General features: G+C 39.4%; 1 protein-coding gene across 2 annotated transcripts; it reads left to right on the top strand.

Annotated features, from left to right (window-relative positions):
* The first annotated feature begins 296 nt into the window (after positions 1 to 296).
* ttc23 (tetratricopeptide repeat domain 23) lies at positions 297 to 14,693 on the top strand. Of its 2 annotated transcripts, none has more exons than XM_044035616.1 (11): positions 297 to 616; positions 1,318 to 1,483; positions 2,150 to 2,273; positions 2,865 to 3,021; positions 3,121 to 3,246; positions 10,166 to 10,328; positions 10,465 to 10,570; positions 11,920 to 12,053; positions 12,261 to 12,410; positions 14,009 to 14,091; positions 14,245 to 14,693. In XM_044035616.1, exons 1-11 carry the CDS (start codon positions 588 to 590, stop codon positions 14,294 to 14,296), a joined length of 1,290 nt encoding a protein of 429 aa, XP_043891551.1. In that variant the 5' UTR covers positions 297 to 587; the 3' UTR covers positions 14,297 to 14,693. The 2 variants fall into 2 exon arrangements, with proteins under 2 accessions (XP_043891551.1, XP_043891550.1); XM_044035615.1 differs by having other exon boundaries at positions 10,157 to 10,328.
* The last annotated feature ends 728 nt before the right edge of the window (positions 14,694 to 15,421 follow it).

The following is a 15,421-nucleotide window of genomic DNA, read 5'->3' as shown; positions in this document are numbered from 1 at the left end:
GACCAAATACACTTATACAACAATTGTGTTAAAATTAACTTAACTCAAATTTAATTTTAAATCTATTTCAGAGTGTATTCATATCTTTTGGTGACTTACTAAAAGTTACATTTAAAACTATCCAATAGTGAGTGTGGTTCTGGATCTCAATTACTATTAAATGAAATGAAACACTTCTTTTAACCAAATTATTACATTAGATTACACTACATTACACTACATTAACATTAACATGTACAGTTGTGTTGTCAAATGACGGTGTGGTTCTTGAATGCAGCCCATAATGAGCGTCTGGGTGCAACAGTGAATTGTGTCCCAGCGATGGTTGCTCGAGCTCGCCGTGTAAGGTGTCACAGTTTGAATGTGAACAGCTGAAAGTTGGAAGTGTCGTGTTATTAGCGGCAAACTTTTTAATTGAAGTGTTTCAGGAAATGTCATTTCCACTGTTTTAGCCTAATAAACGAAAGCAGCAGTTATGCTAGCTTAGCTACCGGGCTAGTCGCACTGTAACCAGGGCTACGCACACACACACAGAGCTGATGGCTCGGTTATTTCAGGTGAAACGATTGAGTTGCTAAACAAACACTATGGAGAAAACACGCCCATCTTCTGCTGAGTAAGTGCTTTATTTCTTGCTAACGTTTGTTTAACCTGAAGATTTGTTCTACGGTCTTTTTCTTTCTTCTGTATTTAACGAACATGATGCATGTCCCCCTAACAACAACCACCACCTCCTCCATCTTCTTCTTCTTCTTCTTCTTCTTCTTCTGGTTGTGTACCTTCTTACTGCCCGTTTTAACATTCTCCTTGTTCTCCTCTCTATTATGTATTAAAACTAATCTTTTTACTTTACTTTGACACTATTTTCAGTTTATTAGTGTGTTTAGTGTGTTTTATTGTATGGCTACTTTTTTTTAACTTTTATGTATTGTGTTTTAATTTATTTTAGTTTTTTTTTTTTAGATGTATTGCCTTGTGTGAGCTTTTCTGACTTTTATTTTTTCCTGTCTTTTATTTATTATTCTGTACATTACTTTGGCCCACTGTGATTGTTTTAAAGTGTTTTTCTAATAAAGTTGGATTGGATTGGCAGTTGGCATTAAACTACAGTGATTTATTAGTAGGCTACTATTATAGGATATAGAAAGAAAGAATAATAATAAAAACATCCAATCAAACACAATTTCTCTAATTGCCAAATCTTAAAAGTTTATTTTCTATATGTTCCCATTTCCCATCCTATAGCATCCCTAACATCAAGTCCTAAAATGCTTTTCCTCTGTGTGTCCACCTTGCTTGACGTCAACCTGCGAGCAGGGGTCCTGAGAGCAGTGGAAGCTTGGATGAAGCTTCTCGCTGTGGTTCACATGCGTCAAGTTCTTCAAAAACAGGATACATTAAGAGGGATTTCATGATGATGGCTCCGGAGGAGAAGCTCAAACACTTTGACAGCCAAGCTCAGGTCCATGAAGACAACCAAGAGGTGGGTTCAAGTGCCAGCATGTCATCTCGCCTTTGGTCTTGTTCATAACGCGCATGATTCATATGAGGGTTAAAATGAATTCTCACTGGTTTCTGATTATTAATCTAATTCTGGTTGTAATTGCACTCATGGTGACCTTTAGATTGAACACAAATCTGATTACTATCAAAGGCTTGAATTTCTCAGCCATTTTTAGTTTTGGTTATTTTAGTTAATTTGTGTAATGAATGACTGGGATATTCCAAAAACATGGTCCTACAAAGCACCCAGAGGGCACCGACCTCTGTCCAGGCTGCTTGGTGGCCCTGTGATGAACTGTGAACCCCGCCTGTCGCCCTATGTCAGCTGAGATTGGCACAGCTCCCCGACCCTCCTGTGGAGGATAAAGTGGTAGAAGATGGATGGATGATTTTTAACATTGTATGGATATATTTAATCAGTTGAAAAGTAAATGTATTATTTTATAGAAATGAGTTTCCACATTAATTTACTTTCATTATTGTTCCAACTTTGTAAAATATTCTGTCTTGTGTTTATTGATGCGTGGTACGTTAACATGTTTTATTTCCTTTTCTCTTGACTGTCTTTGCTGCTGTAACACTGTAAATTTCCCTGTTGTGGAACAAAGGATTATCTTATCTTATCTTAATTGCTACATTTGCTCAGTTCAATGCCTGCATCCAGGACCTGGTCCGCTGTGTGGCTCTGACCAGGCTGGTATATGGGGATGGACATCTGAAACGAGCCCAAGCTCATGCCAGACTGGCTAAAGCATATTTCCAGTTCAAAGGTAATTTTAGAAAAATGTTATAATTAAATTGTAATTAACCTGTGTTTTGCCTCTTTTATACATTTGACTTCATGCATTTTGACATCTTGCTGTGCGAGATTAACTGTACTCTAAAGTGATTTACATGTAACTGGCAATTTGCTTTTTGTTTTACAACAACCAAAGAATTACTAACCAGCAGTAATGTTAAGATTAGGGCTGTTTAGGGCGATTTTGACAATAATGGTAAGTCGCTCCCCTACTTAATATATCAATGTGTGTTTTGTTTTCAGAAACTTCATAAATGCTGTGAAATCACAGCCAAATGTTACATTTTTTGATGTGCTGTTTCATGCATTTAACATTGAATAAAATATATAGGTGTATTGCTTTGCAGACACAAAATGGTTTAGAGAGATAGGTGGTGTTTGATAAATAGTATGTTTGTGTTTCATTTGTTATTATAAAAAGATAAATTGGTATCATATTTTGGTCATTTGCTGCCCCGATTTCTAAAGATCAACATCGTCCGTGGTCATTCCAGCTCTGGATGTAACATACAGTACATGTACTGTTGAATTGAATCATAATGATGTTTATTTGTTCCCTCAGGTTGGGGACTGCAGGCCCGGGAACACGCCGCCTCGGCCAGAGAGCTGCTCCCTCACTGCTCCTCGATCTCCTCCTGCAGCAGTGAAAAACAAGATGTTCGCGCATGTCTCCTGAGCATAAACCTCACACAGGGAGGCGCCGCTCTGCTTACAACCAAATATCCTTGTAATGACATGTTTGACAGTCGTTCATGGGGTTGAACAGTAGAAAAACAGCCAAAACAACAAGCTGAAAATGTCCTTGACCCGTTTCTTACTCTTGACGAGGCAGAATCGTCTTTTCTGGAGGCAGAACAAGTTCTTAAGGATCTTCATCAACACAATGCCATCGACCAGGAGGAGGAGACGAGGACAGCACTGGAAATCTCCTCCAGCCTGTGCAGGTTCAGTAGTTAAAACAATTTACTGTTACCCAGGTCACAAGGTGGTAAATGACACCTCTATTGATTATTCATTGATCTACACATCTGTCAAAGTTCCTTTGATTTGGGATATTTGTGTTCAACATCAAAAAATTATGTATGCGATTAATTTAGATTAACTACAAAGCTAATTTTGGTTGTATTTATACATCATCATTATTATTATTATTATTATTATTATTATCCTGAAGTATCCTAAAATCGGTTTTAGGTTTTGTTGAACCAGCTCAGTTACTGAATGCTTGTTGAACATGCTTCATATTATAGCCCTCACTGAGTTATGTCAGGGTTGGCCACAAGATGGCAATAGACTCATGTACATTACCTTTCACATAGTTTAAGTAAAAGTAAAAGACTCCATTATTTCACATTCTCTTAGAACCATCAGCTAAACATCCAGTATTTTCCCCTGACATTATCCAGTGCTCCAGTGTGTAATGATGCTTATCGTCCTGCTGGTGGTGTTGAGGCTCGTCCTCTCATACAGTCAGTGTTCAAACAGGGGCACAGATACAGATGAAGGGGAGACATTTAAAAGACACTTTTCTGACTAAACTCTCTGCTTTTTTCTTTTCTTTTTGGCTCCTTCCTTAATTCATTAACCTCCTTCACCTCATACCTGAAAATCATGTTCAGCTTTTTGTTTCTTTATTGAGTGTCTGCAGCCTTGTTGACGTAGCATTGGAAGCCGTTTCTCTATTATTGACGTGTCTCTGTTATTTGAAACCTAATGTTAGTGGTACCTAGTATTGCACCACAAGCTTTTAAAACTATTCTTGTGGAGGAGGCACCAAGGCGTGAAGTGCAGCAGTCACTCGGGGACTTTTTGGTAAACGGTTGCCCCTGGTAATGGCAGCCTGTTGTCACATCTTAAGTTGCAGTGGATGAAATTAGAAGTGCAACTGCTGTTATTTTAATCAAGATTACCAAACTAATGTTTATTTTGACCCTGCTGGTCCTTGAATGTGAAATGACGAGGTACTTCAGTTCTTCATTTACTTAAGGTGTCATATACATGTGGGCAGTGTTGGGCAAGTTACTCAGTGTAATAAGTTATTAATTACGGTACATATAACTCCTTTGTATACAAATAAATATTCTTAAGTCTCATTCTAGCCAGCAATTACGATCCATTAATACAAGAAATCTCAAAGGTGGACACTTATGGAAAACAGACAAATTGCCTAAGTATTGTATTTGTTTCACTGCCTCTTCCAAGTAATCTGTTCACTCAACGAAAAACAATGTTATATCAATTATTGTGGAATAATAGACGTCTCCCCAGACACGACTGTCGATAATGAACTTGCCCTATAACAGGGGTGTCTTAAATGTCCTAATCCACTTTGGTATTATTGGGCAGCACAGTAAAGAACGTTATTGTTTTGCTTTACAGAAAGACAGACAGAAGGAGGTGGAGAAACTCCAGCTAAGTCTGCCCCTCCCTGCATACTTGTATTCAGCAAATGCCAAAAATCTTTTTAAAAAATAGAAATATGGTTAAACGTTGTATTTATATAGTGCTTTTCTCGCCTTGATGACCACTCAAAGCTGCTTTACAGTTGAACGACGACTCGCTCTACCACTGAGCTACTGTCGCCACAAGTATCTGGGAGTCACATCCTCTCTCTGTCTTTAGCCCAATATGGGGGAACGACTCCTTCTCTCCAGGAAAAGCAGAGACGGGATTTAAATTTTGGGAAGAACAGGAGATCTTTACAATCTGCAGAAGGTGCTGATGATATTTTAAGAAATAAGTGATACATTTAACACACCCCATAATCACTTCTTCAAATACTTGCAGTTGAGAAGTTTCATATCTCCAGAAAAACTCAAATTATTGTAGATTTAGGTAAATTATTAGCAAAAAAGAATAAAAGCCCTCCTGTGGTAAAAGATCAGAAGACAAAGAGTAGACAGATGGTTGAGTGAGCTCTCGACAACTCTCCCTTTAGAAAAAAAATACGTATGCAATAAAACATCAACAACATAAATTCCACCAGATCTGGGACCCCTTCATTTACTGTCATTTATAACTGGGTTTTCTTTGTCATGTTGGTTTAAATACACTCCTTTAAAAAGAAGTCTATCTCTATCCTCCTTGTGAGGGTCACTGGCATCGGGTGAAAGGCGAGGTTCGTCCTGGACGCGTGGCCAGTCCGACAAACAACCGTTCAATTTAGAGTGTGCAATGCTAGCCACTGTTCCGCCTTGTGTCCCATATTACTATATGATATTTTGAAGTACAATCAAAAAGAACTGGAACTGAGTCCAATTAATTGAAACCAAATATGGCAGCTTCTTAAAGCGTTTTTGTAAAGTGAAAGTTTTCCTTTGGAATTCACCTGTGTTTGGGAATTTGTGCGCTCAGTGAAGAAGGCGCTGGAGTCTGTGATGAGTTAAGTTGAAGGAATTTATTTGAAAATACTTGGCCAAGGAGAACAGAGGCAACATGAAGACAGCTTTGTACACAGCCTGATGCTACCTGCTCTCAACTCCAACATTATAGAATGTTTGGATGTGCAGCAGGCTCTGATTGGCTCCTTACTGCAAAGGAATGAACACAATAGCTTTCTCTTAGTGCCAACATTGAAACTAGCTCCATCTGTACAATAACATGTTCTGCTAACAACTGGACTTTCACTTATAAATCCCAAAAACAAGGGTGAGGCTCAGGGCCTTCACTGTAGCAGCTCCCAAATGATGGTATGGTTTTCTCTTTAAAAACTTGTGTCCTCGCTTTGGCATTCAACCCCGTGTGAGTTTGTGCTGTGTATGTTTTTGCCTCTCACCTGCTCCCCCATGTCTGTTGTGCTGTTTTTATGTGTTGTGTGTTTTTTAAATGTTCATTACTGCACAGAACTTTGGTCAGTAGTGTTTTTAATGTGCGTTATAAATACATTGAATTTGATTATAGCAACAATTCTGTTTATAATAAATAATATTTTATGAGTTTTGCTCACAATCTGCCATGTACCTGCTTCATGTACACGATGAAGGCGCTAAAAGAACAAAAATAAAGTGCGATCTACTTTGACTTTTATTTATCCTTCAAAATGTCCCATTGAGATCAAGATCTCTTTTACAAGGGTGACCTGGCCAAGAGGTCAGCAACACGTGGCACAATAAATACAAGTTCAAAAGACAAAAGATTCCAAACAATAAATTAAAATAGGCAATCATTTCAATAATCAGTTTGCCAATCACAAAGTGGAGTCAATGGTTTGTATTTATATAGCTTTTCTAGTCTTGATGACCACTCAAAGCTGCTGTACACTACAGTTTGGCCATTCACCCGTTCACACAGCACATCTATGTGTTTTCTGTCTTTCATACTCACTCACTTCATTGTAATAATATTACTACTCCTTATGGTGTAAAGTAATGAATGTGACAGAAGTATTACTCAGTAATGTGTAACTGCCCAGAACTACATGTGCATATGATTTCACTGCATTTATTGGATTGCAATTCCTATAAAACTTCAAATTTATGACCTCATTAAAACCTTTGAAAATCTCCCAGTTTTAGTGAAGTGTTGCAAATAAGTGCATTCTTTTACAATATGTTTTCATTACTTTTAGAAAAAAAAGGGGGAAAAACACTAAATAAAAGTCAGTAAGTCCTTCGGCAACAATTGGTATGGATTGGTCTTTTTAGCACACTCACAGGAATGTGTATTTGATGCTGTCTTGGTCTGTTCCAGAGCGTCAGAGATTGTTGACGTGAACTGTGTATTACTGTGTAATTGAAAAAATGTGCAGACTCTGGCTGGTGTGTGAGCTCACTGAATCTCTTTTGTTTTGTGATGGGTCTGGCGTGCCTCTGAAGCTCAGTCAGTCAACACTTTTGTGATGGAAGGGAATGTTCCCACCAAAGCTTTGAACAATAAAAAGCTCAGTTCTCTTTTATAGCCTGTTGCAGATATTCTAGGTGTCCTCCAACAGCAAAATCAGCCAGAATCAGCTTTTTTTCTTGTTAAGCTGAATTCATCATGTGTGAATTGATCAACTCTAACCATGCTAAAATGTACTTATTGTCTTTGTATCTTAATAACTTCTCTCATAAGTCTACATTTGCTTTGTCATTGACTATTGTATAATAGTATACAGTAGCTAAAACCAGTATTATTTCCATTCATTTCTCTTTATAGTCCAATTGATCTTATTCATCCAATTTCAGAACTTGCCTCTAAAGATGGCTGACATGAAACCATGAGAGTTGTTGTAGACAGCCGTGACTAAGAGACTGATCTGCCTGTGACGCACAGTAAAAAGACTCATCAGGGAAAATGTCATTCGTTAAAAATGCTACACACAATTTCCAAAACAGGCTATTTTTTGTGTTTGGGTTGGCCTTGTATCATTTTCCTAGTGAAAGCCCAGAGAAAACTTGTGTCAGCCATGTTCTGGAAACGTTTACAAATGGAGCAGTGTGGATTACTTGGCAACACATCTGCAAATCCTTAATTGTACAACGTCCCTGCCTTGTGGACTCTTGGTAGATCTCGATGGGATGTGACATATTAGCATTGTGCCAGGAAGGGCAGGAGGATGCAGAGTGAATAAGAGGATAGAGGACCATTGTCTCTGTGTGACCATGCAGGCAGAGGGGCAGGACTCAAGTCATGCTGGAATGCACCAAACACTTTCCTTCAGTCGCCACTTGCTGCCCTAAAAGGTCCTAAGTGGCTGCCTTGTAAACACTTGTGGGTGGAGGCACTCCTACCACCATCAGAGCACATGTTGATCTGTGGGCAAATTCAAAGAAATGAGCATCCACTGTGTTTTTTGTTACCCATGTCAACACAGATGTCCTCTAGTCACTGACTCATGATACAAGAAGGGACTTTAGGCCAGAATGTGATGTATTATTATTATTATTATTATTACATATTACTCTGGTGACGCTCTGTAACTGCAATAGCTATTTAAGTGTAACTAAACACCTAAACCACTTTTTCTCAGGTGTAAACAAGTGTATATGGTAGTCATTTAATTTGATGGTGATCCACATATGGATTTCTTTTGAGATAGCGGAGTTTTAAATAGTTACATGTCAAAAATGTCACTATGGCTTTGAAAACAATCATGTGATAGTACCTTATATAGAGGTATTTGTTACTATTTCTGTGTAGTTTGGTCGGAATCCAGATCTGGATCTGTATTGACACTGTGGTGATACTGAGTGACCCTGGCAGATATTTTTGCTCTCCGAGTGCTTTCTCTTGTTTTGTTTTTTTTAATATTTATCGATTGAGTTTAAATCAAATAAGAACAAGGTGCTTTCGAAGGTCACAATAAACTCTGCACATCGTGGACGTGGTAAAACAAATGAAGCAGTAGCTGTTGTATTGCCCTGTGAGAAAGGCCAACCCCCCGTGACATGAGAGCTGAATTAAATTTAGAGTCCATTAGTTGCTTTGAAGCTTTTAGCAGAATAGTCTGATGGGAGCCAGAGTCCTTGAAGTGGTTAAAGCAGCTATCTTCTCCTACTCTCCCTTCACTATTTAGTATGTAAACTCAGCAAAGAAAGGTCTCGGTCAAACCAGGATTTCAACTGAGAACCTTCTTGCTGTGAGGCACCTCACTACCGTTGCGCTCCTTAACAATTGAAGCTCAAAACTTTCCTCACAGCAGTAAGTATACATGCGGGTGATCCATTTTAATATCAGCAGTCTCGATTTGTTTCCTCACAGCCCATCCTTAAATCTTCAGTGTTGCATTTGTGGTTTCCTGAGACTGCAAGGGCATTCCTGGATTTCAAAACACTGGAGTTATTAGTCAAGTTATTGGCAGTGTAACTGTCAGAGGAGGAAAGTTATAGACTTCTAAGTGGGCACAACAAAAACTGTTAAATTAGCAACGTGCAAGCTTTCCCTATTATAGTCAGCAGCGCAGGCTTTAGCCACAGCCATCAGCCCACACATTCAGCTTTCTGCAGCGCATGGTTTTGGCAAGAGACCAAGCAGTTACTTCACTAATTTGAAACATGACCATAGTAATGAAGCAGATGTGAACTTACAATATATTCTAAGGGTGTGGCTGCATAGCAATTTCAGTGATGCACCATGAAACACAAAATTGCTGTAACTCACCTGTATATGCTTACATTTGGTGGCAATGGGGGGGTGGGGGGGAGGGGTCAAAAACCACACTTTTTACAGTGTGTTTTCTTTGGGTTTCCTCCCACAGTCCACTCCGAGCTCCTCGAGTAAGGTGTCATTCGTCTGATTTGCAGTCCAGCTGCTGTGAAGTAGCTTCCTGTAACATTTCATCTCAAAGGTCAGGGACAAAATCTGAGCTTACATATCTATCACTTCAGTCATGTTCTCCCTCGAGCCTCCATCAACATAAGAATCATTCAGGGATATTGAGTTAAAAAGACGATTAGCTTAGTCATCGACTGGAGAGGCCTATGTTCAGTGGTTCACTTCAAATCCACACTTTCCTGTAAAGATAAAATGTTCAGTGCAGGAAAATCTGTACACATTATCAAGATTCTTTTAAAATGATGATTATTTGGAAGGCAGAGGTGATATTTACTGTATATAAATTGGGGCTAAATGCTTGTTTGTGTGTACAACTTATCCTAATATGTTTCACACATGTCAAAATCTATTAGGTTGCTTTACTAAATTATCGTATATTTTGCAAACTCAACTCAAACTCAGATGACCTTGGGGGCCGATGTGTATCTAGTCTGGTCAGGAGGGGCCTGGTCAAGTAAAAGGAGTTCAACTTTTGGGGAAAAAAACATGAGGTGCCACCACAGTAAAATGGTACGGTGTTGTCGGGGTCCAGACTGATGAGTGTCTTTATGTGTGTCTGTCTGTCAGGGACACTCAGTCTATTTGTGTCCTGTCCTGTAGGGTGTATAGGAGACAGAACAGGCATGAGGAAGCTTTGAGATGGTGTGAGAAGTCCTTGCATCTACTGAAGGAGTGTGATAAACCGGAGAAGACCTGCACTGTCTACAGGGACATGGCTGCCATTGAGCAGGACAAAGGTCATTTGGACCAAGCCATAGAGCATCTCTCCAAGGCAAGTGGCATATCACTTTAGCACAACATCCTGTATATAAATACCTGGGCGCCTCCTCTTGAGACTGCGCCAAGCTGTGTTGGTAGCTACATATTATTTGCTGATATGTAATCGTTCATGTGGGTGTTCCTGTTAGGCTCATGCCGTTGCTATGAGCCACAGCCTAGGGGAGCTCGAGGCGGCCCAGATCTCCCACAGCCTGGCCCTCGTCCTCTCTGCTGCAGCAGAGTCCCATCACAATGGTGAGTCTATTCACAGACACAAGCCCGAACATGAGGCTTAAGAGGTTAATGAAGGCCTTGAATCTTACATGGTCCTCCTATATGTCAAATTCCTTAAAATGGTGTTATGGAAACCAGAGTTATAATCGCCTTATTGTCAAGTTCAGCCCCATCAGTATGATTCACTCATGTCAACATTACCCCCAGGCAAATGCACTGTAGGTTTCACAGTGTCACGCTATTTTCCAGCATTTTCCTACATAGTAACTGAAAACTAAGAGAAGGTGGATGTTTTGACTTGACAAATTGAGCTACTATTGATATGCTGATATTTTAGTGATTTTGTAGCATTATATGTTTCCACAGTCAGTGTTTTTGTCACTTACAATTATAATTTAAAGAAGTAGTGCCTAACTTTTGAATAATAAACTGTCACAAAAAGCGAACAGCTCCACGCAACTCTGTGTCTCTCATTATAGGGACGTTTAAATCATCATTCCCGCTCTGCACACAGGAAGTGATTGGTTTTATGTTAAGACAGAGGGAGGCAACATTTTTATGTATGACTGAAAACACAAATAAATACCAACAAAGCTTCAGAATTGAATTCTACTGCTCAAAAAAACTCTTCTAGAAGAACTTTAGACATCACATGGCTCACTTTTCTCACACCACTATCATGGCGGACATAGATGTGGAATGATAGGCATTATAAAAATCAGATATATTATATCTGATACCTATAATGTCCTCTGAGTGCTTTATGTATGGAATTGATGCATGGAAACAGCTGGAGAGGATGTTATTCTAGACCTGCAGTATCCTGACATCTTCAACTTCCTGATTAACTTCCCTTCATTTTACTCTAGAGAGTCAATGAATTTACCAAGAGCTAATCCCTAAATCTCTTGCTTGTGGGTTCCCATTGCTCCATCTTCTTCTGCTCGCTTTGAGCACATTTCATTGCAGCAGTTCACTTCCGCCATCTCTCTGGATCTGTGGGGATCCAATAAAATGCTCTCCCGTTAGCCTGTCTCTGAGCGTTTTGGCCTCCTGGGGCAGAACAGCTCTCCACCATCTTCATGTTAATGATGAAAAACTGCCTGCGAAGAGAGGAGTTTGCATGACGTCAGCTACTGGAGCTCTATTCCGCAGTGTGATAGATTAAAGGCTTTTTTTCCCCCACCCACTCCTGCACTGCTGCTGTATACACACAAACGCTCCCTCTGTCAGGTTTGATAGTATTGCTTGACAGAGTCCATTTTCAGAAGAAGGATGCATCGTACAAATAATGTTACGTGATCGTTTCTGTTCATGAAGACAAATGACAAATGGCGTCGTCGTATTTTATTTGTGTTTCCCTTGTGCAGATGTCGACTCTACAGGTCACTACTTTGAGCAGAGTCTAAGTGCATATGAAAACTCTGTCGGTGCACAGGACCCAGCCTTTATCTCTGCCCAGGATGATTTCTGTCGTTTCCTCCTCCTCAATGGCCAGCAAGAGGTTTTACACACACACACACACATACTGGTGTACCATCAGTCATACAATGTGTTTGTTGTGACGCAATTTCCTGCTCCATGCACATTTTGTCATTAGTTTGTTAATAATCAAATGGTTGATCCCACCTATTTAAAAGGTTAAGGGTATTTCCAGCAGTGGCAAGAGATGACTTTCGACTTCCATGCATTTTTGTATGCACCATTGCAGAGATGTGTGGAGATCCAGAGATCCTCTCTCCCTTTGAAGCGATCTACATTTGGTGACCTTAGCACCGAGGTAGCGGACACTCTTCAGCTGATTGGGAGTGTGGAGATGACTGAGGGCAGGATGGTGCAGGCCCACAGGACTATGACCAAGGTAATTACACATTGCAGAACACAAATAGCACCTGTCATGTTGTATTTGTCTGTTACGACCCATAAATATATGTTTGAACTCTTGGATGCAGTAGTGGTTCTCAAACTCGACATTGTTGGTGCCAAACGTTTCGCGTGGGTGGGTTTAATAAAAGGCCAGGAGAGAGCGGATGTGTGGCCACGCAGCTACACCACTGAGAGGTTTTTTAAAGGTACACACAGTCCCTGTCATGGTGCGATGAGTTATTCCTGCCACCTCTTTAAATCTCAGCGCTATCAGAGTCGCATGCTAATCTTGGAAGGGTGCAGTGTGCACAGCCATCGTCCCGGGTGTAAAATATCACACAGAGTGACTTTGTGTTTCCTCAGTCTGAATGGAGCCTGACAGATAGGTGACTTTGGAAAAAGAAAGTCACTCTCCTAAGTGCTGTTAATTAAAGGGACACTGACCCTAATTAGAGTGGCATGCTATTATGTCCTTTGAAACAAAAATGAGTGTTCTGAATAAACATTTTAGCTCATTTTTACCACCATTCTCCTCGCATATGTTACTGTGTTTGTTTTTTTTACCTTAAGTATGACATCACATAAGCTCACTGCAGCAGCCTGTTAAACATACTAAAATACACACCTAAAGGGGGATTTCTTACTAGTTATAGCTTGCCCAAGTGAAGTATGTTGGTTGCTATGCTGCTTTGTTGTGACATTAAAGTTCAGAGGGTTCCAAGTATGACAGGGTGTATCAGAGCTCACTTTCCTCACTGCACGTCCAACTACTGACCTTTCTGAAGTACACTGACACAGAGCAGATGTGTAAAGGTTGCTCTTTCCCTGTCATCTGCTCGTATCAACACACGTATTGTTTTCCAAAAGGAAAGCTGGCTCTTACAGCACTGTAGACACAGTACATGTCCCTTACTTTCAAAAAGCAAAACAAAGAGAACAATGGCGCACACATACACACAGTTCCCCCCTTCCTCTGTGGTCCTGCTGAAAAAAAGGCCTTCCATTACATCAACCTTAGCAACAGTGAAAATATCCATGAGAGCAGATGGATCTCTTCCAGATTACTGAGTGTTTTCGTTTCCCTGGCAAAGAGGGGAACTTTTCACTCCCTCTCTCCCTGTTTTTTAAAAAAAAAGGATCGCTTTAGAAGTTGTTATTTTTGATGATGCATTACAGAAATGTCAGGCAGGATTTTATCTTGGCTGTTGCGTCACTGTGCAAGTTGTGCAATTATATTTTACACATGTGTTTGTAGTTTAAAGTTTGAACTTTTCTGGATTTTGTTAATAATGATGTTATTAAGCCAAGCAACCAGTGACTATTTACTCAACCACTAAAAGTAAATGTGTTGCTGCTGTTTATCTTAGATTCCTGACTCATTCATGTGGGGTCTGTGTTGACCTGTCACTGCGAGTGGGCAGCACAGGTGGACTGCTACAGCAGTTATTTTGGGATGTTTAGTGCATTCACATGTTGCTAGGAGTGTTTATTCCCCTCTGAGTATGACACAGATCTCTAATCTTCCACTGACAACTCAGTCAACTGTCATTAATTTAATTGTTTGTTTTTTTTTATTTTTACTTTTAATGTCAGTGCCTTGAGATTCAGAGTTGGACGTATGGGCCTCAGCACAAGAGGACAAAAACAACTCAGAAAGCTGTGGACATGTTGGCCCGGTATCTGTACATCTTATGTATTTGTCAATATGTGAACAGATATTTCATTTTTTCCTCTTGATATATAGCATAATTGACAGTTTTCGGTTTTGAGTAAAAGACGTTTAAAACACAGCAAAGTTTCAGCAATCTAACCAATGCTTCATTTTTCAGGGCACCAGAAGTGGCAGAGAGACTACAAAGACTGGGTAGAAGAAAAATATAAGTGGCAGTGATGAAGCAAACTCAATGCTGGACGCTTATACTGTAAATATTCTTTATTATAATAATAATTATTATTATTATTATTATTATTATGTCAATGAAACAAATTTGAAGGTTTGGACAAACAATCTATTTTTCCATCAAACCTGCCTGTGGGACAAATAACTATTCCTGATGATTATCTGTCGTCCACGCAGTATTGGCTTTGAAGAAAAAGTCACACACGAGTATCATACCCACACAAGGTTTTAATTTCATATTAACATGAATCATTTTCCAAATATGAGATTGAACCAATTTAAACTTAAGCAATAATGTGAAAGCAGTGAAAATGTTGCATAATCCATGGATGCTAACATTCACTCAACACTGACTCATTAAAACATTGGTCACAATTAGATTTTCTCTTGCTGATTCTATGAAATGGCACATGGTATTCATTTAACTCCATGTATCAATGTATTAGTGTCATGTTTTTGTGTGGAAATTTGCTGATTCTGAACATTCAAATGCAACAAATCTTTTTAAATGTCGATGTCCTGCAATGAATATATTTATGAAAGCATGAGATTCACACTAAACAATGTATTTATGTATATTTTTTAACAATCCAGTAAGCGAAAGACAATCTGTGAATACATGAATGCAGCCATGAAGACAAACCTAGTGGACTCTTTTTCTGCCTCTGCAAGTTGTGCACAACAAAACAAACTCTGGTGAACACTCGGTTCCACTAAGCTGATGATCCAAAAATAGTCACTGTCGTCAAGACTCTGCCATGTCAGAGTAAAGGTGAATCTCTCGAGCCAGCACTGTGACAACAAACACATGTGTGGACACGCAAAAGAAGTTCAGACAAAACATGCATTAAAGAAAACCATCCGATGAATACATTTGACTTTTACAACACATACGCAACATCCTTAACTCATTGTAACCCCGCTGCTTCTTCACATTCACTTACTATTTGCATTTCCATTTCTAAATTGTGTCGTCCACCATTTTCAATTCACAACTCACTGAATGTTATTCCCCAGTATATTACAATTTATTTAGTAATATACATTTTTAGAGGGGAAAAATAATCATGTAACCCTCTATAATACACACCTTTTGTGAGTAAATA

This window comes from Solea senegalensis, linkage group LG10, assembly GCF_019176455.1.
Source record: "Solea senegalensis isolate Sse05_10M linkage group LG10, IFAPA_SoseM_1, whole genome shotgun sequence".
Classification (NCBI taxonomy): domain Eukaryota; kingdom Metazoa; phylum Chordata; class Actinopteri; order Pleuronectiformes; family Soleidae; genus Solea; species Solea senegalensis.
Note: the sequence above shows the minus strand (reverse complement) of the source record. Positions and strands in the feature narration are given on the sequence as shown.

Coding starts and splice junctions, on each gene's coding strand:
- ttc23 (XM_044035615.1), top strand. CDS start 588: ATGGAGAAAACACGCCCATCTTCTGCTGA. Junction 1,484..2,149: donor TCCATGAAGACAACCAAGAG/GTGGGTTCAAGT, acceptor ACATTTGCTCAG/TTCAATGCCTGCATCCAGGA. Junction 3,247..10,156: donor ATCTCCTCCAGCCTGTGCAG/GTTCAGTAGTTA, acceptor CCTGTCCTGTAG/GGTGTATAGGAGACAGAACA.